At 39.6% G+C, this 25641-nt stretch overlaps 1 protein-coding gene across 4 annotated transcripts in view; it reads left to right on the top strand.

The window, feature by feature from the left end:
* The first annotated feature begins 12441 nt into the window (after window positions 1–12441).
* LOC148023474 (uncharacterized) overlaps window positions 12442–25641 on the top strand; it is an 84550-nt gene continuing 71350 nt past the window's right edge. For 2 of the 4 annotated variants that reach the window (XM_087696456.1, XM_087696459.1), the window contains exons 1-3: window positions 12442–12699; window positions 12797–12843; window positions 12977–13533. In XM_087696456.1, coding sequence (XP_087552582.1) covers window positions 12552–12699; window positions 12797–12843; window positions 12977–13533 — 752 coding nt within the window. In that variant the 5' untranslated portion in view covers window positions 12442–12551. Of the gene's footprint in view, window positions 12700–12780; window positions 12844–12976; window positions 13534–25641 lie in introns of all 4 variants that reach the window. The other 2 variants (XM_087696457.1, XM_087696458.1) reach the window with 2 other exon arrangements.

Below are 25641 nucleotides of genomic sequence, written 5' to 3'. Positions count from 1 at the left end.
GAACCTATTAATATTGTCATTGGCTGCGATTGGACAAAGTCCATTGGAAAATTTTCATTGGACTTGGAGAACATGCAAATGGAGTTCAAATGGAATGGACAGCATATAGAATTGAAGGGCATTGGTAAAAAATAGTTGGAACTCATATCCATGAAGAAGTTAAGAAAAGAAATCAATGCACGATCATATATCTTCACTCTTTTGCTTGCGAAAGTAGATGAAGAACAGCCACCAAATCAGCCATCTTCTTCTTCAAAGAAAAAGGATCCAAGGTTGGAAGAGGTATTGGAGGAGTACAAAGATTTATTTCAGCTACCATCATCTTTGTCTCCAAAGTGAGCAATTGACTATCCTATCAACTTGTTGCCTAATACTAAGCCCATCAACAAACCTCCCTATCGCTTGTCAAAGTTTGAAAAGGAAGAGGCGCAGTGACAAGTCAAAGAGTTGTTGCAAATGGGTCTAATTCAACCAAGTCAATCTCCATTTGCCTCTCATGTGCTCTTGGTAAAGAAGAAGGATGGATTTTTCTGCATGTGCTTTGATTATAGAGAGTTGAACAAGTCCACAGTGAAGAATAGATACCCAATTCCACGTATTGACTATCTCTTGGATGAACTTAAGGATGCAAAGGTCTTCACCAAGATTGATCTTTGCTTGGGCTATCACCAAATTCGAATGAAGGAAGGAGATGAGTATAAAATAGCCTTTAGGACCGAAAGAGGGTTATACCACTTTTTGGTCATGCCATTTGGGCTCTCAAATGCCCCTGCCACTTTTCAAGCTCTCATGAATAAAATATTGTAGCCTCTCTTATACAAAACAGTCCTTGTATTTTTTGATGACATTCTCATTTATAGCAAGTCCAAGGAGGAGCATTTGATGCATGTACGAGAGGTCTTTGACATATTAAGAAGACACACACTCTTTGCCAAAATGTCAAAGTGTTCTTCCATGGAAGAAGAAGTGAAATATCTAGGTCACATTGTGGGGGAAAAAGGGATAAGAGTGGATCCTAACAAAGTGAAGTATGTCAAAGAATGGCCTACATCGACTTCTTCTACATCTTTGCGGGGATTCCTTGGATTATCATCATTTTATAGAAGATTCATAAAAAATTATGCTCATGTGGCGGCTTCTTTAACCGATAGGCTAAAGAAAGAGTCTTTCTTTTGGGACTCCATAGCCGACAAGAGTTTCAACGAGCTGAAATCTCTCTTAATTTCAACACCTATTCTTGTTTGCCCGGAATTTTCTAAGGAATTCACTATATGCGCGGATGCTAGTGGAAGAGGAGTTGGGACTGTTCTCTATCAAGACCATGGAGTTATAGCATATGAGAGTTGCAAGCTTGATGATAAGGAGTGTCAACTACATGTCTATGAACAAGAGATGCTAGCAATTTTGCATGCTATTAAAAAGTGGCATCATTATATATATGGTAGCCATTTCAAGGTTAAAAGTGACCACCATGTGTTGAAATATTTTCTTTGCCAACAAAATTTGTCTCAACAACAGAGGTGGCTAGCTACTCTTCAAAACTATGAATTTGAAATATCCTATATGGCTACAAAAGACAATATTGTAGTGGATGCTTTATCAAGAATGTGGGCATGCTCCATCTCTACAATTTCAATTGTGCATAAGGATTGGATCAATGATATTTAAGAAGGGTATTTGCTTGATGAGCGAGCATCAAAGATGATGAAGGCATTTTAGCAAGGCAAAGGAGAAGAGTATTCCAATTTCAAATGGCATAACGGTCTTCTATGGTATCATGGTAGAGTCTACTTGACACCACAATCTTCTTTCAAAGACCGTATTTTGCATGAGATGCACTCTTCACCTTTAGCGGGACACCATGGGTTGTTCAAAACCTTTGATAATATCTATAAGAGCTTCTATTAGAAGGGTATTTGGAGGGATGTTAAGGATTTTGTTATGCAATGTCTTCCATGCCAACAAAACAAGGACTCTTCTCTTCTACCCGGCTGCTTACTTCAACCACTTTCTATTCCTCATGGTAAGTGGACTGATATTACTATGGATTTTATTGTGGAATTGCCTACAACAAAGCATGGGTGGAATAGCATTTATGTGGTGGTAGACCGATTGACTAAATCAGCCCATTTCATCCCTACCAATGCTCAATTTACAGCAAAGCAAGTGGCTGAACAATTTATCCAATCTATCTTCAAGCTTCATGGAATGCTAATGAAGATTGTGTCTAATCGAGACACTAAGTTTATGGGCAGCTTTTGGAGGGGTTTATTCTCTTCAATGGGGACTCTATTGACTCCTAGTACAACATACCATCCGTAAACCGATGGGCAAATAGAAAGAGTTAACAAATGGTTAGAGGTATACTTGCAGCACTTTTGCCATGACACAAAAAATGCTTGGGACCATTAGCTTCACCTTGCGGAGTTTTGCTATAACAATACTTATCATATGAGTATTGGAATGCCTCCTTTTAAAGCTCTATATGGTACAAAGTGCAAGTACCCTCCACCTTATTCCATGAAGATGTGAATCCACAAGCTTGTGTGAGGAGTTAGAAAAGATGGAGGCTCTTATGAAGCAATGCAAGGACAACATTAGGAAAGCTCAAGAGACCATGAAAGCCTATGCAGATGAGAAAAGAAGACATGTGGAGTTTGAGGAAGATGATTGAGTATTCTTGAAGGTTCCCAAGTCACGATATGCTTCTCTCAAAGGAGGGCAGAATAAACTTGCTCATAGATTTTATGGTCCTTACCGCATTGTCAAACGAGTTGGGGATCTTGCTTATCAACTCGATTTACCTTCAAGCAAAAGAATTCATAAATTTTTTCATATGTCTCAGCTTAAAAAGTATGTTGGTCCTCAAATCCAAGTTCTTGGAGAACTCCCTCCCTTGGATGATGATGGTTTGATCATCTATGAGCCTAAAAAGATTATTGGTAAGAGGGAGAAGGTTCTAAGGAACCGAATTCTTATGGAATACCTTATCAAATGGAAAGGTTGGTCTATCAAAGAATCTTCTTGGCAACAAGCATCATACTTGGAGCAATTTCCATGGCTTTTACAAGAGGACAGTTCATGAACAGAACAGTAAACAGCTTGCTGTAATAATTTTCTATCAGAAAGTTAATTGGCTTATCTTCATCAAAATTTGATTTTGAAGGGATGGATGGATACTACATGTTGTCCTCTACGTTTCTATATATAGCACATGGAAATCGGACATTTCTAGCTCAAGATATGGCCAATTTTGTATATAGCCTGTTTTGGACAGCTTATAGCAGTGTGTTCCATTTACATGGTCATTTCTTCATCAACTTCTTGATTCTTCATCAACATAAGAGCTCTACTTCAACATGATTCCATATGCTTCAAGCTATCCTTGTAATAATCCTTATAATTTGTTCCCAACTCAACTTTGAGGACAAAGCTCTTCTAGGCCGGATGGCTTGTAATAAAGCATAAAATACCTTAGTCTAGGATATGCTTGGTTGGGTATAAAAGGTGGAGATGTAACATGTGAAGGATCTTTTTGCCATTTGAAGAATACAAGATTGAGGGATCCTTCCTCCCACCTATCATAGGGGTGTGTACCTATGTCCACCATAGCAATAGGTGAGTATCTTGTTGCAGCATTCATCTTTGATTCTCAGCCATTCATGGCAATACATTTTCATGCCTAGCCACCTTGGCTATGGTTTTTTTGGCATATTTGGTGTATTCTTGTATTTTCCAGTTATTTTGTTTGCTGTGAGAATTGCCTCTTTTACACATATCCTTTCACATCACTACCGAGTCTTCTTGTGGAAAACATCAAACTTAGTTGAGCATGGCCATCTTGGTTCTACTTTGCAAGGGAACCATAAATAGGTCACCCATAGTAGTAATCTAGTATCTGCCTAAGAAAGATCACTTTATTTTATCAATTAGAGGTGAGAGAAGGGTCAATACCACACTTGGTTCAAAGAGAGAAAGAGATGGGGGAGAGCGTAACTTGATTCCCCTACCCATAAGATAAAATCTTAGCTCTAGTCCCCTAAAATGATGTTAAACCCGATAATTAGTCCTACCGAAACTTGGGGGTCACAAACTAAATAGCTCTATTTAGTGTTGGAAAGTTCGGGTCCACCCAACCATAGGTAGTCAATCATTAGGATTGAAGCCTTCCACGTTTCTCAATTAGACTTGCTTTGGTTTTTTAATTAGGCAAAGCATATTGCCACATTGCTTTGACATGTAAAAGCCGCTTTCTTTTATTATCTCGTTAAATAGGATTGGTTAAACTCAATCTTTAGCAAATGACATAATTTAAAGATTGATACTTTATTTCATAATAAAATAGCCAAAAATTCACTCAACAGAGTGGTACAAATACCATTTCTTTGTTGCAAAGAAAATACTATCTAGCCTAAAATAGGCACTTCCAATCATATAGAATTGGGATGTATGTGATTGCACTCCTTATATAGACAATAGAGAATTTATTTGCTCAAAGCCTTGCTAAGCTTTCGTGAGACTTGAGAGTTTTCCTACATATCGAGGGTACTCATCACTTGGCCCATTGTCCTCTAAGGTGCTTAAGTGATCAAAAAAGCAAAAACACCTACCTCTTTCAAGAGTGTAGGACCTCCACCCTCAAGTGAGTTTTCTGACATTTTGTAGAATGCTAAGGAGCATTGGGCTAGGGATTCCAATATCTTGAACTGCCATAATCCACAATTCATTTAGTTGTTCAAGCATGGAACCATAAGATATATATTCTGATATTTCTCAAAAACAAAGATAGTTGTAACTATACGTAGAACAACCATATATAATTGTCTTGAGCAAAATGGCTCATCCTACATTGCCTTTTCTACCATCACAATATCATTTTTTAATTTAACATAAAGTACATATAAACAACCACATAGAAAATTTAGAAAAATTTAAGAATAAATCTAGACATTGAAAAAACCCTTAATTCTTACACGAAACCTAATTATTATCACCCAACCATCCACTGTTGTTACAAGGACAAGTGCAATCTCAAATTGCAACGATCGTTTCTTTGGGTTGCATGGGATCAAGAACATCTTCAGGTTGAACTTTAGCATCAACAATCTTTTTTTAATTGGTGGGAGCTTGCACAGCTTCTCTACATTGCTTTGCTGCCCTACAAATAGACTTTCGAACATTATCATCACAAACACTTAGAAATAATCTTTAAAACCTAGGATTGCTATTCCTTACGGGTAGAGTATAGCTACAAAAACTCCCATAATTTTTTATGACTTGTTCTGAAGTCGTTTGTACCTTTCAAGGGCCTTTGAGGATTATAGAGAAAAATGGGGGCATGAAATAAGTTATTAGGAAGAGAGAAAGATAATGTGAACATACTTTAGGAAATGAGGGGCATTAGTGGCTTGTTAAATAATGTTGGCCCACATTAACCAAAGAGAGGGGTTTATATAGATTTTTAGGGAGAGAGACAAAAGAAAAAGTGTGATATACTTCTCCATATTTTTTGAAAAGCATTCTTTTACTTTGATAACATACTTTCCTCCGTTTTCCCTTTTTTTTAGCATTCTTTTTTTAATATCGGTCTTATTGAGAGTATCATTTTCCTAAAAAGCATGCACTCGTTTAGCTCCTCTATTTTTGCTCAAAAGGAAAATTGAATTTCTTTAGACTTTTTAAACCAATTGTGTATTTTAGATATGGCCCAATGCTCATCAAATAAATAAGGCTACCATAATCTTTTTGATGTAGTGGCATCCTCAATCACATCACCCTCATGTGTACTAAGCTTAGCATTAACATCCAAAGGTATCAAGATTGGCTTATAAACCATACCATACTCTTTTAGCATATCCAAACCATATTGTCTATGTGACAATCATATACCCAACCATTGGAGTCTCGATTATCTCTATGCCAAGAAAATAGCTCCCAAATCCTTCATTTCAAAATCAGCCTTGAGAAGACTCTTTGTATGGTTAAACCTTTATTTCACTATCACCTACAATAATCAAGTCATCTACATATATAGTAATGACCATAATACTTGCATCACTCTCACATACATAAAGCGAGTAGTTATCGTATGCTCTATAGAATCCAATGCTAACAATATATTCTACAATCTTATCATGCCATACCGTGATGCTTACTTCAACCCATAAAAGGCCTTACAAAGCTTGTATACATAATCAAGATAACTATTATCCACACAACTAGTTGGCTACTCAACATAAACTTCTCCTTGAAACTCCCCATGCAAGAGGGAATTTTTAACATCCATCTTATGCTTGCATGATCCAATCCTTCGATTCATTTGCTAATACGACAACCTTCACAATATCCATTTTAGCTAGTAGAACAAAAGTCTCCTTATAATCAATGCCATTAGTTTGTGAAACCCTTTGGCAACCAACCTCACCTTATTGTATTTAATATATCCATTGAACTTATGCTTCACCTTGTAAACCCATTCACAACAACCAATAGCTTTCTTACCTTATGGTAAAGGCATTGAATTTCATGTATTATTTGCTTTAAGTGCAATGATTTCTTCATCCATAGCATTATCCTAATTCTCATCATCTACTACATTCTCAAAACTAGTAGGCTCTGCATCCTGCACAACCCTAGACATGCATAGTGATCAATTACATAGCTATCGTGTATCAATCATTGCATGGGCTTTTTTATGCTAGTTGACCTGTATGGACTTGGATCACTACCAAGTGCCTTAGCATCCTCTTATGCCTTCCTCACACCAAGGGGCTTAATATATATGGAATCCTAAACTTTTCATTCAAGCTTTACTCAAAACCATCTAAATCGGATCAACATGAGAGAAACATGATGATACATCAATCATAAACAAGTGAGCCCCTAACCTTCTTCTTGCATTTCCTTAACACCCACGATATACTTGGCATAGTGACTTGTGATTCTAGTCTATAACTCTAAGCACTATCAATAGATACATGACTAGGAGACTCACATGGTCCACTCAACATATGTGATGACTACTAACCTATTTTCTACATAGCCACACTCTTATGTACATCAACCCCAATTGTATCCTACACATTACTATATCAACTACTCATTTGATCAAAGACAATATCCCTACTAACTCTCAACTCACATGTAGCATAATTATAGCATCTACATCCTTTCTTCTCAAGAGAACATCCTACAAATATACATTTCTCTACTTTGGAATCCAATTTACTAGGCAACTCATCAAGACTATGAACATAAGCAATACATCCAAATACTTTCAAATGGAACACATTTGGCATTTTACTTGTATACTTCTCCTCAGGTGTCATGCAATATACATTAGTTGTGGGCATCCTACTCATAATATATATAGTAGCAGCAATTGCTTTAGTCCAAGAGTAATGAGGCAAGTCTCTTTTAAATATCAATGCTTGAGCCACCTCTACAATATGCATTTATTTGAGCTTAGCAAGTCAGTTGTGCTACAAAGTATACTTGTATATAAATTGCCTCATGATACCAATTACTCCAAGAAATCATAAAACTCATTGGAGTACCTCCCCCTCCATATAACCCTAAGTATCTAATAAGCAATTATGTCTCATTCTCAACAAAAAGCTTTAAAGCTTTTAAAGCGAGTGAACACCTCATTTTTTTCATACATAAAACAAACCCATACTTTTCTAATATGGTCATCAATGAAGGAGAAATGATAATTACAACCACTCATAGTCGCAATCTTTGTACAATCCCACACAATAGAATTTATCAACTCAAGTGGCTTCTTGCATATATGCTTTTCATGTGGAAATGCATGCCTTGCCTACTTTTCAAATTGATACGATGCACATACTTTATGCATCCTATCAACTTTGAGCTTTTGTAAATTGTGCAACCATATTAGCATCCATTTTAAGCAAACCTACATCAAGAGTAAATGATTTACCAACATTCTTATCTTTAAAATCAACTTGTAACCATTTCCAAGGTTGTCTATATAACAATAATCAAATTTGAACCAAATCCACAATCCATATTCCAACATTTCACTAAAAGAAACCAAGTTCTTAGCTATATTTGACATGTGTAGCACATCAACCAAGTACTTTATTTTACCATCATGTATACTCGAGGGAATATTTCCAATGTGAGTAATGGGGTAGATATCATACCCTATCTCCATATAACCTAGAGACTCTGCATTGCACATCTCTTTAAACCACTCTCCATGAGAAATCATGTAGTTAGAGGCACCTAAGTCTAATATATTGTTCTTATATGAACCATTACCAGTCATAGTATTAATAAAATGCTACATGACAAATAAATGCTCACTTATATCACCATCGTTTTTACAAGTAGAAGCATAATTACCTTGCTACTTTTTCCCATGTTTAATTTCAACCTTTCTTTTTGATATAGTTATTAGAAATATGGCCTTTCTCACCACAATGTTAGCATTCCCTACTATCACTAGAATTTTTATATCGGTTAAACTTTAAAGTTGGCTATGCCTTCCTCGGGATTGCCCTCCCCTATTTTGCTATGCACCACAACTTTGACCACAATTACCACCTTGGCCTCGACCACGACCTCTATCTTTGCTAGTAGAGTAAAACATATGTTCAAACTAGCTCTTACCTTGAGAAGAAGAGGAATCCAAGCTAAGGTTCAAGCATTAGTATAGAAATCAAAATTACAAAGTTGAGGATATCATCCCTGGTATTTGTAGATGACACGAAGCTCTTATATTCATCTCCAAGTCTATCTAAATATGTTTGTACAACATCATCATCCTCAAATGCTATACTAATAGATCCAAGAGCTTCCACGCTACTCTTGACATTTAACGCATAGTGCATTGATGGACAATTTCCACATTTTAATTTGATTTAGCTTTGACTTAAGTTGTAGCTTTCTCACCTTTGTGTTTATCTCAAATAATCTTGCTAAATTTTTCCAAGTGATAGTGGGGGTTTTACTTTTTTACAAATAGCTCATCACACTATTTGTGATACTCACAAATAGCCAATACATTACTTTATGTCTACTCCCAACTTTTCTTACTTATAGATTCAAAATTTGTAATCTTTACAACTGTAAATAGCAAACATAGCTACATTTGTAATATACCAAGTTGCTTATAGGGCTTATATACCTTATAGATTAAAAAATTGTAATCTTTTTATAATTATAAATAACAAGCACAATTGAATTGTAATATACCAAGTTGCTTATATACCTCAGATGGTAAAAACAATTGCAAAAAATATATTATGGTGCTTATTTGCAATATATATGTTGCTCTTCATGTTTACCAAGTTTCATTGCAAAATCAAAGACTACAGTCTTGCTAGCCTCAGGGGTCTCTCACATCTATATTTCAAGGCAAATCAAATAACATGAAAGAGCTTCTTACTTGTTACTTGCTTGCTTACTTTTACACTTTGTCACATTCACATTGGCCTTTAATTGAGATCCCTATAACCATGGGACAGCTCTAATACCATGTAAACAAACAAGAAGAGAGAAAGGTGAAGCGACCAAGAGCACAAACACATAATGGACACTTAAGCACATTAGGGTTGAAATCTTCTTATTCTTTCTTATTATTCCATACAAAAGGCTTAGTCTATATTGTGAAAGATTGATATAAAAGTACTAAAACATACACACATGCAGTTATTAAGGGTAAACTTACTAAGGATAGATGAGATGATATAATGAACGTGCCATAATCAAGAGATGGACTACATGGTGGGTGTAGTTCAATTGTAAAATTATTGGTATATCCTCCATTTCTATCACCTAACATGGCAATGAATGAGTAAAGTCCTACCACATCACTAAGGTATGTAGTGGATGCTACCTCATGTGGAGCTTGATATCTCAATATAATATATTTCAATTAATTTTTGCAATTGCATTATTGTTTTGTAATATAGTTGGAGAGTTGAGTTCGCTCTTGTGCAAATAGTAACATATCTTGGAGTTAAATAGGAAGACCCATAGGTAGATGAGGTTGTGGGCACTAAGGTTCTATTCATTTGTGAGAGGATAGGTCCAATTGTCCTAAGATGTATACATAAATTGAAAGAGGACCAGCCAAAGACCAAAAAGATCAGTAGAGTGCCCAACTTCATATAGGGGGAAGCCCAAACTCAAAATTCAATGTATAAAAAGTAAAATGTGAATATAAGAGCTCATTCTTATGTGTGCAACTTTGTGAGAGCCACTCTTGCTTCTTGCAATTCTTTTGTTTGTGGAGAGAGAGAGAGAGAGAGAGAGAGAGAGAGAGAGAGAGAGAGAGAGAGAGAGAGAGAGAGAGAGAGAGAGAGAGAGAGAGAGAGAGAGAGAGAGAGAGAGAGAGAGAGACCTTAGGGAGAAGCTCTTTGCCGTCTTCTGCTTCTTCTTCTTCTTCTTTTCTCCATTCCTCTATCCATGGAGCTTGTGTGGATCAATGAGAAGACAATGGAGTAGGAGAGCTCATAGAGGCGCATCACTTGAATAGTGGAGCCATCAATGAGCCATCAAGTCTTCAAAACAACATGAAGGTAAGAAGGTGAGCTCACTACAACCATTATCAACATTTTGTTTTTGCTTTGTTAATTCAAAGGAGAGTGGATGGATCGATGTGAGAGAGAGTGAGATAGCTATATGAGAGGTAGCTTGTTTGGAGTAGTTCAAAGCTCTTGAATGAATAAGAGTTATGTCTAACATCCCACTATAGCAATTGAAAGATGCAACATCAACTCAATACCACATATGCATGACCATAATATTCATCAAGTCCACTATATGTATGAATGTGTAATTGAGATCCTACCCCTAGCTAGTATCATAACTAGGGATGCATTAGCTTTGCTAATACCCCCTAGAAATGCTAAATTAGAACATTTAACATTGAAGACAAAAAAAATAAAGCGTATATATGTTTGTATTGAACATTTAACATTGAAGACAAAAAAATAGAGCATATATATGTTTGTCTCGAACACTAATCATTCTAAACTTTTACAACGCATTAATTAGATACTAAGAGCATGTTAGACCTTATACGAAGGAATAGGAACTAAAGTGCTTTTGGGACAAAAAAGTTATAAGAAGAAGGGAAAAATGATTTTGAGTGGAATATTATAAAGGGATTTCAACTAACTAGAGTGACCACCTTTTCATTAGTTAGCTTTTCACCCTAAGGATGTTGCCACCTTTTCTTAAGGTGAGGCTTGTTATGATAATGAAATGCTTCCTTTCCTTCCATAACTAATTTTTTTCCCTTTTTGTTTCCTTATTTTTTCACATTACTTTCATATTTCTCCCATAGTAATGTATTCCCTTACTCTCTCTTTCTCAGTTTCTTTTATTTTTGCTTTCTTTGTGTTACAATACCATTCGTGCCAAGGTACTATAGAATTGTATCTTTTAATTAGAACCAATAAACGGGCTACCATCAAGATCAATAGAAGAATCAATAGTGTTGCTAGTTGACTAAGGGTGTAGAAGACATTGATTGTAAAGAATCCCATGGAAAAAATACTTCTTTAGGCAATAGTAATTGCTAAGGAATAGAATGTCTAAGGCATCTAGTACATTGGGATTACCATCTAACACTGGTATGGCTCAGGCCAAGGCTATTACAACTTATTAGGGAACTTTCCAAACCATGAACTATAGAATTATTGTGGCTTAATGAATCTATCATTGTATGATTTCTAACAGGCCTAAGTAACTTCCATGCACTATAGAGTCATCCATCTAGACTCATCCAAATATTTCTAATGTAGGTGTAGTATCAGAGAGATTGTTCATCTCTATTACAACTTATTAAAGAACTTTTGGAACCAAGAATCATAGAAGTATCTTGCTGTAACCATCACTGTATGATTTCTAACATGCCTAAGTAACTTCCATGCACTATAGAGTCATCCAATTGGTCTCATCTAAACATTCCAAATGTAGTAAGCAATATGGGAGGGATTGTTCATCTCCTAGTCTCTTATTGATGTTTAACAAATACATTGCATTTAATCTCTAAGCATTCAATATATTTTCTTCTTTTTTTACGCTCTTTATCTTCTACCTCCATATTTTTTAAATACCTTCACATAAGATATTTGTTCTTGATCAACCATATCTACCAAAGAACATAGTAACTTATTTGCACTGCAACTACTACATTTGCCTATGAACACTCTCCACAATGAAATATTACTTCTACTTCTTTTGGACATAGAATGTAATTTTAAAGTGATCAAATACAATAAGTGGCGAGCCAATGGCCATAAAAAAGTCATGGCAACCACCGATGTGCTAAGTATAGATGTGGAAACCCCATCTAATAAGATAGTCCAAGTTGCATGTGTTGAGCTTGCCATCTTAAGAAGTTTGATACATCACCTTTTGCACTTAGGCCTCATAGTGGTCTTTGAGACATAGTGGCGTGCTGCCCATTGTGGTCTCTCTTTCCATTTCTCCCATCCTCTTGCATTTTGGCTATGCATGGTTTCGCTAGATTGAACCTCACTCACCTAACCAGCTAGCTAGCACTTACGATGGAGTCGATGGAGTCGCAAGTACCTGTGAGGTTGCCCCCGTGGGAGCATCATGCGTCTGGTGCCATGCCCATCCCTCGCTTCAACTACACGGCTGCCATCACGTTCGCCTCCTCCCTCAAGGGTTTTCTAGTCACCTGCCCGCTCGGTAACCATCACATACTCTCCGTTCTCCGTTTCTTCTGGTTGTTTGTTTCCCTTTTCTGCATAGATAACAACAATGGCACAGCTTTTGCTTTGATTAGACCGGGAGAAGAGCGCGACCAAAGAAGCCATGGGAATCTTACGAGAGGTCCATACAGTGATACAAATGCTTCGATTTTTTCTGTTTCATTTGTTCTCCTTGACAGTATCTGAGATTGAGAAGCTTCTACACACGATTTCCAGAAGCTTCTCACCTGATCATACTCCTATCTCGTTGACAGTATTTGAAATTGCCACTTTCCACTGTACGGCTGGGATTGGACTCCATACCAGAAGGCCCTGCGTCTGAGAACGTAGACACTGGGAGAGGCGAGGATAGTGCATCAGAAGTGAACAGGGTCACCGAGGCGAAGCAATGCACCAGCTGTCTGGAGCCAAAGGGGTCTGTCATGCAGCTTGTCAAGTCAAAAGCCGACAGTTGCACCTATGTGTCTAACATCAATGCAGAGGCTGCAATATATCCAGTTACACCAGCCAAGGTTAATTCTGATGAAAAAGCAGTGCCTTCTTTTAGGTCTACAGATTCAGACTCTCTTGAGGGTAACAAAAGAAACACAGGAGACGTAGATCAAGATCAAGCAGTTGCAGTAAATCAAACACGTGAGCCAGCAGGTTCTAGATACTCTTTGAGCTGTGTTCTACCTGGCGTCTTTGTTCTGAAGATGGCTCAAAAAGGCATAATTACAATTTTTCTGCCTGAGGAAACTGCATATGATCCAGTCACTATACTACACGAGGTCCTGGAAGATATAGATAGTCGTGTGAGAAGTCCTCCACAGTAAGTTTTGCTGCCGTGACAAATTCCCAACTTGGAGGTCTGTCTGAAATCATAATACGTATGTAACTGCAAGCTAGCAGACTATCGGAGTACATAAATATAAGAACAGTGAAAATTTACAGTGCAGGACAATCGAAGTGTACATTGTGTCAGTTTTAATTCCAATTGTTCAAGGCTTCCTTTTGACTAGGCACGACTACATTTATTCAAATCATGGGCTCTATGCATCTAAGTTCTGATAGATTATAGTGTATGTTAATGTTGTTCAGTTGTTTAAGTTTGTGGATCGACTATTTTGTCATACTCCCATGATGAAATTTTGCATCACATTTTGTGATAAGATCAGTCTAATCCCCTTGCTGGACTGTCCCTACATACATTGTTTGAAATTAAGTTACATATAGGAAGCGTGATAGTAAAATTCTTTCATCGACAGGGTATTGTGAGATCATGAACATAGAGACAGAAGGGAGGACAGAGACAGAGTGAATGAGGCCTGCGTGCTGTCCTGGTAGCCTGTGCCTGTCATCCTGAGCCTGCACGTCTCCCTGCAGCCTGCGCATCTGCCCCTGTTGTCCTCCAGCCAGTTGTGCACTCTCCCAAGCTGAGCTGCTGCTGTTCTCCTCCAACAAGTGGAATCAGAGCCACCCTGCAACTCAGCTACAGTCTTGCCCGCCAGCTCAGTCAGCTGCTGCCCTGTCCGTCTGCCAGCCCGCCAGTCCTGCAGACTGCACCGCCTGCAGTCCGCTTGCCTCCAGCAGCTGTGCCCGCCTGCAGCTGCGCTGCCCTGTGCCTGGCTCCACTAGCAGCAGTTCCACCTGCTCAGCTGTGCCTGCCCTGTTTGATAGCTCCACCAGCTGCTCTGCCAGCTGTTTCCGACAGTTCTGCCCTACCGAGTCACCACGCCAGCATACCTTCGGCTTGTCTTCAGCTGCCACAGGTATATTTTATTATTTTATTCACAATATTAGTGCCAAAGCAAAGGGCTTTTGTAGGGAAAGATGAATTTCTGCTTAAACAAGTGCTTTAGTGCACAAATTGCAGAAATTTCAGACATTTGGGTCAAGAAATTTGGGGTTTTTGTAATTTTGACGGACATTGGCATGTGTATTGAGGTTTCAATCTGAAATTGATTGAAATCTTGCACATTGGACGGGCAAATTTTGGGGCTTTTGTGTTTTTTGTGCTGCTGAGCACTCTTATTGTGAAGCTAGCCTTTCTTCTGTGGATGGGTGGTAATTCCCTAATTACAACTTTGTTACAACAATAACATTTATTACAAAATTGAGAATGCAAATTAACTTACAATCTTGGACAATGGACACCCTATTGGTCCCAAAATTGGCGGCCCTTTCGGTATTTGTTTAACTTAATTGAAGAAGAAGAAGATGTAACCGCGATTCTCCCAATCCCTTTCGGTATTTCAACTTCCCTTGCTATCCAAAATGACCACAAGTCTTCAATTTGATTTGCCCCTTGATTTGGGCAGTCAAATGGCCTTCACTCGCTTTGATGAAGATGGAAAATACCCCAAATTCATTGATTTGTTGGTCCCTTCACTTCAATTTGACTAAAAATAGCTTTAGTCCTATTGAATCCAAGTCTTGGAGCTTCTAATTTTTGGCACGCTTTTCGAGGCTGTTGCTAAATCCTAATTTCTATTGCAGATTAGGATTTACAACAGAGAAATCTGAAATTTCTCAGTCTTTGGTGATCTCAATGCTATAATCTTGGGAGCGAGGTTGTAGAAAGGTTGGGTGATGAGAGAGAATGTTGAGGAGAGAGAAAATTCAAGCCTTTCTTCATGAAGAATTGAAGAAAATCTGTTGTTTACTGTTGTTGCCCTGTTTCAACAACTTGTAGATACAAAAATCTGAAGAAAATTAGTTGTTTGTTGTTGTTGCGCTATCTCAACAACTTATAGATGTTGTCACTTGCTATTGATTGGTTCTCTCTTGTCCCTATCCTGATCAAAAGGTCCTCCAATGGCTGCAAATCAGACCAATAGTATCTCCTCTCTCTCTTGCAGGTAAATATACTAAAATATCTCTCTAGCCTCTAAGGAAGTTTTTTAGTTTTGCATCGGCATTTTTGATAAGTGACAACTTTTTCAAATGGTTTTTTAAAAGAATTATTCATAATTAAATATTCATTTTCAGTCTTTAAATATTGAAAATTAATCTAATAATTATTTTGGTATCTTGAAAAATATTGGCCAATAATTAAATTGGCTAGGCAAATTTCATTTCCGAGTGTCTCTATGCCATCTTTGACCATTAGATTGTCATTAGGTACCAATAAATGCCACTTTTTTATTGTCACCAACTAATACTTATGGCCAAATGAATGACTTGGGTCAACAACTGATACTAGATACCACCAAGTATTTGTGCGGTATAACTTGTAGCAACTTTTGCCATTGACATCTCGTGATTTTCTCAGGTCTTAGGCTTGTAAATTTACTCCTCACATGTGTAACATATACTTAACTGTGTGATTAAAAATTAATCCACATGTTAAGCGAGGTTTCAAAAATACATGTCTTGATGACATATTGCATTGAGCAGCGTGTTGCTTGTTGAAATCTGAAAAATTACAGCACATTGTGACAATTTAGTTGATTATAGATTGGCATTTCTTGTAATTCTGAGAATTTGCAGATTTCTAGGTCAGGCCAGTTTTTGTTATCGCTCTTCTGCATTTGGAAGAGTGACATTTATCATGGCAAATCAAGGACAAAGAGATATCTTCAATTATGTTTCAAAAGAGGATAGATTGGATGGCAACAACTACTCATTGTGGCTCTTTATGATGAAGAATGTGGTTGTTGCAAAAAATCTTTGGAATTATATGCATCTCCTCCACAAGGAGGTTGTGGTTAAAGGAAAGCTCGTGTTTAGCCAACATTCCAAAGAATAGCTGCATAGAAGGTTTGGGACACTAGGGATGTCCAAGTATTGTCATTTGGCAGTTTAGTGGTCTGATCTTGTATATCTGTTTTCCTGCTATTTCATGAGTAGCATGGCTTACACTTGAGCATATGTTTGTTGGAAAAAATGATACTTTCATTTCTTTTTTGAAGAAGGAGCTTGAAAATGTGAAGATGGAAGAAGGTGATGCTATGCAAGTTCACCTTAATAAAATCCAAGACTTGTGCGAATAGTTGATAAATGTAGATGAGTATTATTTTGATGCTCAGATGATCTCTATGACTTTAAACTCTTTGCCACCTTCTTATTTGGCCTTTCATACAGCATTGAATCTTACAATGCAGATTTCTACGCAACCACTTACTTTTCTTTAGTTGTTAGCTTATTGTTGAAAGAAGAGTAAACAAGAAAGAAAAGTGGGGTGGATGTTGTAGCTTTTGAATAAGCTTTTATGGTGTTGTTCATTTCTTTAGTAAAATGTGAAATGCAAGTCACTTTTGATGACAATAAATGCATTTTTTGGGATAAGGTATTGTTAACTTTGATACTCATTGACATATTATGTCATGGACTTTATGAGTTGGATGCTCATTTGGTTGATTAGTTAGTTTATTTAGCATCTACTATTACTCCTGCTATCATAGGTAGAGTTATGACATGCTCGTATGGGGCATGTGAATTATGGCAGTTTGATGCTTATGCAGCGTACTCAAATGTTGGAAGGCTTCTCTCTCTTAGAGAGACCTCATGAGCATATTTGTGAGGGATGCATTTTGGAAAAAATGCAACAGTTTTCTTTTCTTGTGATGTTGCCTTTAAAGCTATTGCCAGGTCGCAGATTGTGCATTTAGATATATGTGGACCCATGCAAACAAAGTCATTGGGTAGATGTTATTACTTTGTCGCCTTCATTGATGACTTTACACATTTTTGTTGAGTTTATTGATTGGTTAAAAAGTTAGAAGTGTATGATGCATTTTTGGCTTTTACTACACTTGTGGAAGATCAATTTGGTTGTTAGATTAAGACTCTCCGTTCCTACCGAGGGGGAAAATATATGTGTTTCTTGTTGAATAAAAATTTGAAGCAAAAAGGCATTGCACATCAATATACTAGTGCATATAGTGCACATCAAAATGGGTTTGCAGAAAGGAAAGATGGGTCACTCATGGAGATGGCTAGATGTATGGTGAAAGCCAAAAAAATTGCCACATGGATTATGGGTGGAAGCAATTATGTGTGCTTGTCACATTTTGAATAGGTACCTTACTAAGGCATTGAAAAATATAAGGCCTTTTGAGGCTTGGAACAACCGTAAACCTTCAGTTGGTTACTTTTGTACTTTTGGGTATCTTGCATATGCTCATATTCCCAAAGTATTGCGAAAAAAGTTGGATAATAAGGCTATCAAGTGCATATTTATGGGCTATAATAGTGAAAGCGAAGGATATAGATTGTGTGATCTTGTTTCCAAGAAAATTTTCGTTAGTAGAGATGTGATTTTTGATGAAAAATTAGAATTATCTATGTTAGAGTGAAGCACTGCGGAAGAGTATGACGAAGACGAGAGAGAGAGAGAGAGAGAGAGAGAGAGAGAGAGAGAGAGAGAGAGAGAGAGAGAGAGTGAAACGTAGAAAATCTGTAGTGAAGAATGTTGTGTAAGGATGCAGATATGTACATGGGTGCAGAGAGTATTTCCGCATACGTCTCCACCTCGAAGATCTCACACTCCATGAACCGTGAGGGTAGTCTCCACAGTCAGTAGCCTAAAAACCTGAGAACACAACTGAGCAAGAGTGTGGAGATTGGGGCCAATAAATAGGCCACAAATAATACATGAAATAATGCAGGTTAGCTTGTGCGACCTGCACAATCCGTCTGGCCAAGGCAATGCTACCCTCATTGTCACACTGAAGAATAGTAGGACTTGATTGCGGACAGCCAAGCTCCTCCAAGAGCCTGGGAAGCCACAAGGTTTGACATGTGGTAGAAGATGCCGCTTGATACTCCACCTAAGTTGAAGATAGAGCAACCGTGGGTTGCTTCTTGTTGCTTCATGAAATAGCATCGGTACCCAAGGTAAAGCAATAACTTGTCGTGGACCTTCGATAATCCACATCAACAACCCAATCTGAATCACTCCATTCTGTAAGTACCAAGTCTACATCATCTGTATCTGCTGGATAAGAGATCCCAAGATTAGGGGTCTCTCGAAGGAACCTCAAAATCTGCTGAGCAGTCTACCAATGCACCATCTTGGGTTCACTCATGAACCCGGCCAGCACACCTACAACATAACATAAGTCAATATAAGTATTGAGAAGCCAGATTAAAGAGCCAACCAATTGTCTATAATGGGTAGTATCTGTCAAAGGAGAATCAGAATGAGCTCTAGTCTTCCAATTCGGGTGCATAGGAGTCGTAAGAGACTTGCATCCTTTATCTCACACATAGTCAAGAGCTCTTGTATATACTGCTACTGGAAAATAAAGATCCCCTTTGGAGTTTGATAGATCTCATGACCAAGAAAGAAATGAAAAAGTTGTGAAGAAAAGTGCTAGGGTTTGCACTGAGGAAACATAGAGTGTACGACCACGATAAAAACACAAAGAGATAGACATAGACACAGAAAGCAAAACTTAAACCCTAAATGCAAAACTCAAAACTCAAACACAAACAGAAGTAGGGAGAGAATAACACAACTCTAAAGTGAATGAATACTGCAAATGAATGTAAGAGTGTATAGATACTCAAGGAAAGAGCAGTGTGTCGGAGAGCAATGTCCACTAGAGACGGATCCAAAGTTTGTGACCACTAGTCGAACTGTGAAGAGAGAGGGATGTGCAAAACACTGACACCAAAGGCTGCTGGAGACAGAGGCGATAGCTGCAAAAGGGTGTGGTGATGCCAGGCGGCTCCCGATGAGTGCAAACACAAGCAAGAAGATGTCGCCAGATGGAGGAGCAGCAGCTACAGTGTGGCCAGGCTGATGGAGGCCCAAACGCAGGTAGTTGGAGGGTGTGGAGATTGATGCTTGGCTGATGAAGATTAAACGCAAGCACCAGATGATGGTGGAGAGGATAGCAATAGCAGATGGAGGCCAAATGTAGCCTAGGAGATGCCAAATAGTGGGTGACAGTTGGAAGAAGGCGCCAGGGCACTGCAAGGTTGGAGGGGCTGCCACGTGTGAGTTGACTGATGGCTGCAATCTGCAAAAACGAGATGGATTGAATGGAGGGCAGCATACCTATTTATAGAACGTTTGGGTCCTCCCAAGTGGGTTTGTGCTTATGGGACACAGACACTCTCTAGGAAAGCATTTTTACTTAAAGAACAAGTTTGATTCATTAATTAAGTACATTTTGGGGCTGTTTAAGTAAAGCTAATGCATATTTAGCTCAACACCCCCGCTGTGGCCCAACAACAGTGCCACGAGAATGAAGGCCAGCCAAGCCCTTTTGCTTTATCTTTTACCCCAAGGCATCCCATCCCAAAGTAGCTAGAGCATTGGACAAAGGGTACACGTTGGCTGCCCAATGGCCTACTAAGACTATAGAGGTGATGGATATTTTACCAAGGGAGCCCAAGTGAGCACCTTAGAGAGAACAAGACATCGGACAAAGGTTGCATGTCGGCTACCCAGTGGGCTACCAAGCTGTACAAAGGTGGATGGAATGAGTTATGGAGTTTTAAAAAAAAAGGGTCTTTTAGGTGTGAGGAAGTTAACATTTAAGTGAGGGTTTCATATAGGTTTTTGTCCTATTGAGTATCCGTGCCCTTGACGGGAGAGTAAAAAACGAACGGTTAGCCCCAAGACCTTCACAAAACAAGCATACTATCCCTACCATCACTGGGTGTTGATGATGAAGGAAAATATGACGAGGGAGTATGATGGTGTGGTGTCAACAATTGTCGGTTTGTGCCCTGCACAATGAGATGCAGAGTATGCTACATGTTGAAGAATGCTCATGTAGCAGGTGCCACTTGGACAGTGTCCCTCGTGGGGAAAGTGTTCACTTGCCCAAGCACCCTAGTACAAAGATGAGGAAATCATGCAATGCAAAGGGGACGATACAATAGGGGGGAGAAGCCGATGTCGAAGACAAAGTGCTGAAGCTTGTAGAATACTAAGAAGGGTAGAAACCCCCTCTCAACTTGGATGTAGATGTCGAAGAAGGAAGAGGAGCCTGACGTCAGTCTTCCTGTGGTGCCAAGAACCATAAGGAATGGAAGAAAATGATGAAGATGAAGTGGATGAAGCACCTTGTTGAAAGAGCAAGGTAGAAGTCATTGCCACGATAGCATTGAGAGAGATGCTGCACGATCTGTCTCGAGACGGGAAACCTCCATGTTGGAAGAAGAGCAAGCACTCCTAGGATGATGAAGCCATGAAAGGAACGGTGCGCATCCCCACGGCTCTAGCCTGGGTAGGACCAAAGCAATCTGCAAGTTAGCCCTACACTGAAAGACAAAACCCTGCAAAAGAGATTAGAATATGCAAAGACAAAGGCCAGTGGTGAGATGCTTCAAAGCAAAACATAACAGAGAGAAAATCTAATTGAAAAGACAATGCAATGAATGTGTATGTGTGTGAGTAAATGTAGCGGAAGACTTAGAAATGGAAAAGCTAAGGACGATGAATCCTATGGGCTGGACTTTGAGAGTGCGAAATAAGGATGCTAGACTGACCTAGGGTATCCTAAAGGACCTAGAGACATGCTAGTCTAAGAAGGTGTCCACCATCGCGTACGTCTAGTAGCAGGGCTCTGCCAAGGAAACGCCTGATGAGGTGGAGAGGAAGGTGAGATTGATGCATGAAATGCAATAGGATCGGGACTTGTAGACCAATCAGCCTGTCCCTCAAGGGTAGTGAGAGAGTGTCTACTGAGGCTATGCTCGGGCCACATGTTGAGCAGCAACAATGGGTGCTGAAAGAGTAGATGAAGCAAGATCGGAAGGTGTAGCCCCATTGGACTGGTGGAAGACCTTGGGCCTTGGAGTGATACTCCTCATCCACATGGCTTGCTCTTTGTCAATGTATGCAAAACTAGTTTTCTTAGGGAGTTGTTGCCAGATAGGTCTAGATTCTTTGGTTCCATCTGAGGAAGAGGAGTCACCCTTTGATTAGCTTGCTTTTGCATCTTGTAAGTTCTTGCCACTATTGGTTTTCCCTCCCGAAGAAGAGGCAACCAACCCCCTCTGCTCTGAGTAAGACTGTGATGAGGATTTCTTGTGGACTTGATAATCCAGCCTCACGTAACGTAAGAATTGATACTCAAACTCGTAGAAGGTTGGCAATTGAGGCTGTGAGATCATGTGCTGAATGAAATTGAAGTATTTTTCGGGCAACTTATTCAAGAAGAACATAACTTGATTATCGTCAGACTTTGGAGAGCCAATAGCGGCGAACTCAACGAGTAATCGCCTATATTCAGCTAGCTTGTTTTTTAGATTATCCCCTTTCTTAATAGAGAACTCTTGGAGCTTAAAGTCGAGATTTATGTGCCGAGTACGATGTTGGGCCGCATAGAAGTCGAGAAGGTGACTCCAACGCTTTGATGCAAGTGGAAAGTGTTGTAAGCAAGAGTGAAACTCAGGAAGCAATCCTTGCATCAGCTCAACATTGGGTGTGACATTGCGGGCTCTTCATTGATGGATGTAGTCAAGGTGAGCTGGCATAGTCTCTAGACCAATGACAAGGTCCCAAAGACCCTGAGACTCAAGCACTTGTTACAAATGGAAATCCTTGCGTAGGTGTAATCCAAGGTAAGTGGGATTACGCACCATAAGCCGAGGATGGAATTCCCTGCGTCTGAGTTGTCATGTGAAAGGTGAATTTGGGGGTAGTGAGGGGGATGCCCATCACAGCCGTCCCAGGTGCTATGGGTGCTCATTTGTGAAAAGGTGAGATGCACTGTGTTAAAGGGTGGCATTTCCCCTAACGAAGTACCATGGTGCAAAGAGGTAGAGAATGGGGTAGATAAGGAGAAGGTGCTAGGAGTGGAGATAGAAGATCCAACCCCTAGTGTGTGTGACACGGATGTGGAGTGTAATTTGAGATTTTGAAATGATGAAGAGAGATGATTAAGGGTGGGATGGGAGGGAAGTGAGAAGTGTGTGTTACATCCTCAAATGAAACAGAAGCTATAGATGTACTTGAATTCCATCTGCTTTGTGAGCCCCCTCTATTAAAGTTCACATATGCAAAGCCATCCGGATCCTGCACCTCCAAAGAAGAAATAGGCGAGGGTTTTGATTCATTTAACTCAAAAGAGTTGTACAAACCTGACACTGGACCTGGCTAAAATGATGGAGATGGATTGCTAGACACTCCAAATGCCGTATGTCCTCCATGATCGGACCAACTTAACCAACTGGTCTGAATGTGGTAGCAAAGCTTGTAGAAGGGGTGTAAACATTACCGTACTTGTTGTGATAATACTCCTCAAAGTCCTCCTCTGTCATGTCAGTGAAATCTGGAATAGGAGTAGAAAAAGAAGGTGAAGGTGAAAGTGGAGTGTCGTCCTCCTCACCAAGTTCATAATGCCGCCTAGGGACCTCCAATGATGGAGAAGCTTGATAGGACATCATAGGAACTAGAGAAGAAGGTGTTTGGGACATTGTGATTCGGTTACGAGTCGCCTTGTGTGCCTCGCACAAAGACTAGCTCTCCACAATATCCGCAGGATACTCTTTACAAGAGCACTGATTTTGATACCATGTGAAGAAAACTGCTAGGGTTTGCACTTAGGAAACACAGAGTGTACGACCACGACAGAAACACACAGAGACAAATATATACACATAAAGCAAAACTTAAACCCTAAACCCAAAACTCAAAACTCAAACACAGAAACTCAAACACAAATAGAAGTAGGGAGAGAAGAACACAACTCTAAAGTGAATGAATACTGCAAATGAATGCGTGTGTATAGATACTCAAGGGCAGAGCAGTGTGTTGGAGAGTGACGTCCACCAGAGACGGATCCAAAGTCTGTGACCACTAGTCGAACTGTGAAGAGGGAGGGATATGCAAAACACTGACATCAAAGAGTGCTGGAGACAGAGGTGACAACTGCAAAAGGGTGTGGTGATGTCAGGCGGCTCTCGATGAGTGCAAACACAAGCAAGAAGATTGTCTCCAGATGGAGGAGGAGCAGCTACACTGTCGCCAAGCTGATGGAGGCCCAAACGCGGGTAGTTGGAGGATGTGGAGATTGACGCTTGGCTGATGAAGATTAAACGCAAGCACTAGATGATGGTGGAGAGGCTGGCAATGGCAGATGGAGGCCAAATGTAGCATGGAAGAAGATGCCAAATAGTGGGTGACAGTTGGAAGAAGGCGCCAGGGCACTGCAAGGTTGGAGGGGCTGCCACGTGTGAGTTGGCTGATGGCTGCAATTTGCAAAAACGAGATGTACTGAATGGAGGGCAGCATACCTATTTATAGAAAGTTTGGGTCCTCCCAAGTGGGGTTGTGCTTATGGGACGTAGACACTCTCTAGGAACGCATGTCTGTTTAAATAACAAGTTTGATTCATTAATTAAGTACGTTTTGGGGCTGTTTAAGTAAAGCTAATGCATTTTTAGCTCAATAGAAGTCTCAATCGGTCATCTCAAACTTCTCATGAAGTGCTGCCTTCGTCTACTCCACCATTCAAGTATGGTTGCTTGTCACAATCAAGTCGTCCACATAAAGGACAAACAACACAATCTCCACCTAAGGTGTGAATATAAATTTGGAGGTCGGATCCCAATTTTTTTTGGAGAGACTGGTCAATCTTCCCATTTTAAGCACGGGGAGCTTGCTTAAGGCCACAAAACGCGTTTCGCAACTTGTACACCTTACCATCAGAAGAACCGAAGCTGGGAGGGTGTTCAACATAGATATTCTCCTTTAACTCCCTAGTCAAGAATGTAGACTTCACATCCAGCTGATAGATTGGTCAACTCCTATGGCTAGCCAAGGCAAAAACTTCGTGAATAGTAGCCATCCAAGCTGTAGGGGCAAAAGTATCATGGAAATCAATGCTTGGGCGCTGTGCAAAACCTTTAGCAACAAGGTGGGCCTTCTACTTGCCCAATGTGCCATCATTGCGGTACTTGGTTTTGAAGATCCATTTGACTCCAATGATTTTCTTATGAGGAGGCTTCGGCACAAGGTACCAAGTGCCATTTCTCTCAATCGACTCCAACTCTTTCTACATCGCTCTCCACTAATGATCATGCTATAAAGCCTCCTTTATGCAGGTGGGCTCCTGATCCTGTATGACAGGAGTCATCAAACAGTAATAAGTGTATACAAGCTTGGTATATTGTGCTTGGTTTCTTTGAGAACACCGTGAGCTATGTTGCAGTTGCCACTCCTCAAGGATCCCCTCAATCTTAGCATCACGAAGTGTCACAAGCCCAACGAGAAGGAGGTCCATCGCGTTTCATTTGCTGAAGTTTCTAGAAGGTTGATTGATTGCTAGGGTGTAATCGGTGAGTCCTGTGGCTGAGAACTAAGCTCCTCATCCAAAGAAGAGTCCTCAAGTGGCACAGGCTCCAGAGAAAGTCTCGTAGGTGCCCAAATATCATCAGGATCTCCAAGAATAAGGTGCTCCTTAACCCTCTCTGAGGTTGGAACTTCCATGGACCGAACATCACAGCTCGTGTGGAAATCTTGCTTAACGGGATTATACAATCGGTAACCTTGAGAGTGCAAGCTACAGCCTACATACACGTCTTTTGGAAGCCGCTTCAAATTTGTCATGTTGTGTTTTTAGGATGTGCACATAGGCATTACACCGAAAAACCCTGAAATAAGAAGCATCTAGCTTAGGCCCAAAGTACACCTCATAAGGGGTCATACCGATTACAGCGGAAGTAGGGGATTGATTAAGAATGTGAATTGCAGTAGCCACAGCCTCAGTCTCAACCCATAGACACTGAGGTGTTTGATGATGCTTCATTATGGTATGGGCCATCTCGATCACACTACGATTTTTCTGCTCCAATATGCCATTCTCCTAAGGGGTGTATGTATTGGCAAACTCTTGGTGGATACCACGATTTGCACAAAAATGAGCAAGCTCATTAGAAACAAATTCTCCATCCTTATCCGATTGTAAGGTCTTCAGTTTCCAGCTCGATTAGTTTTCCTCAAAGAGCAACCAATCGGTAAAGTTGGAGAAAG

The sequence above is a fragment of the Lygodium microphyllum genome, chromosome 16 (assembly GCF_053477565.2).
Source record: "Lygodium microphyllum isolate KBCC chromosome 16, Lygodium_microphyllum_v1.1.10, whole genome shotgun sequence".
Classification (NCBI taxonomy): Eukaryota; Viridiplantae; Streptophyta; class Polypodiopsida; order Schizaeales; family Lygodiaceae; genus Lygodium; species Lygodium microphyllum.
This window is presented reverse-complemented; position numbering and strand designations above follow the sequence as displayed.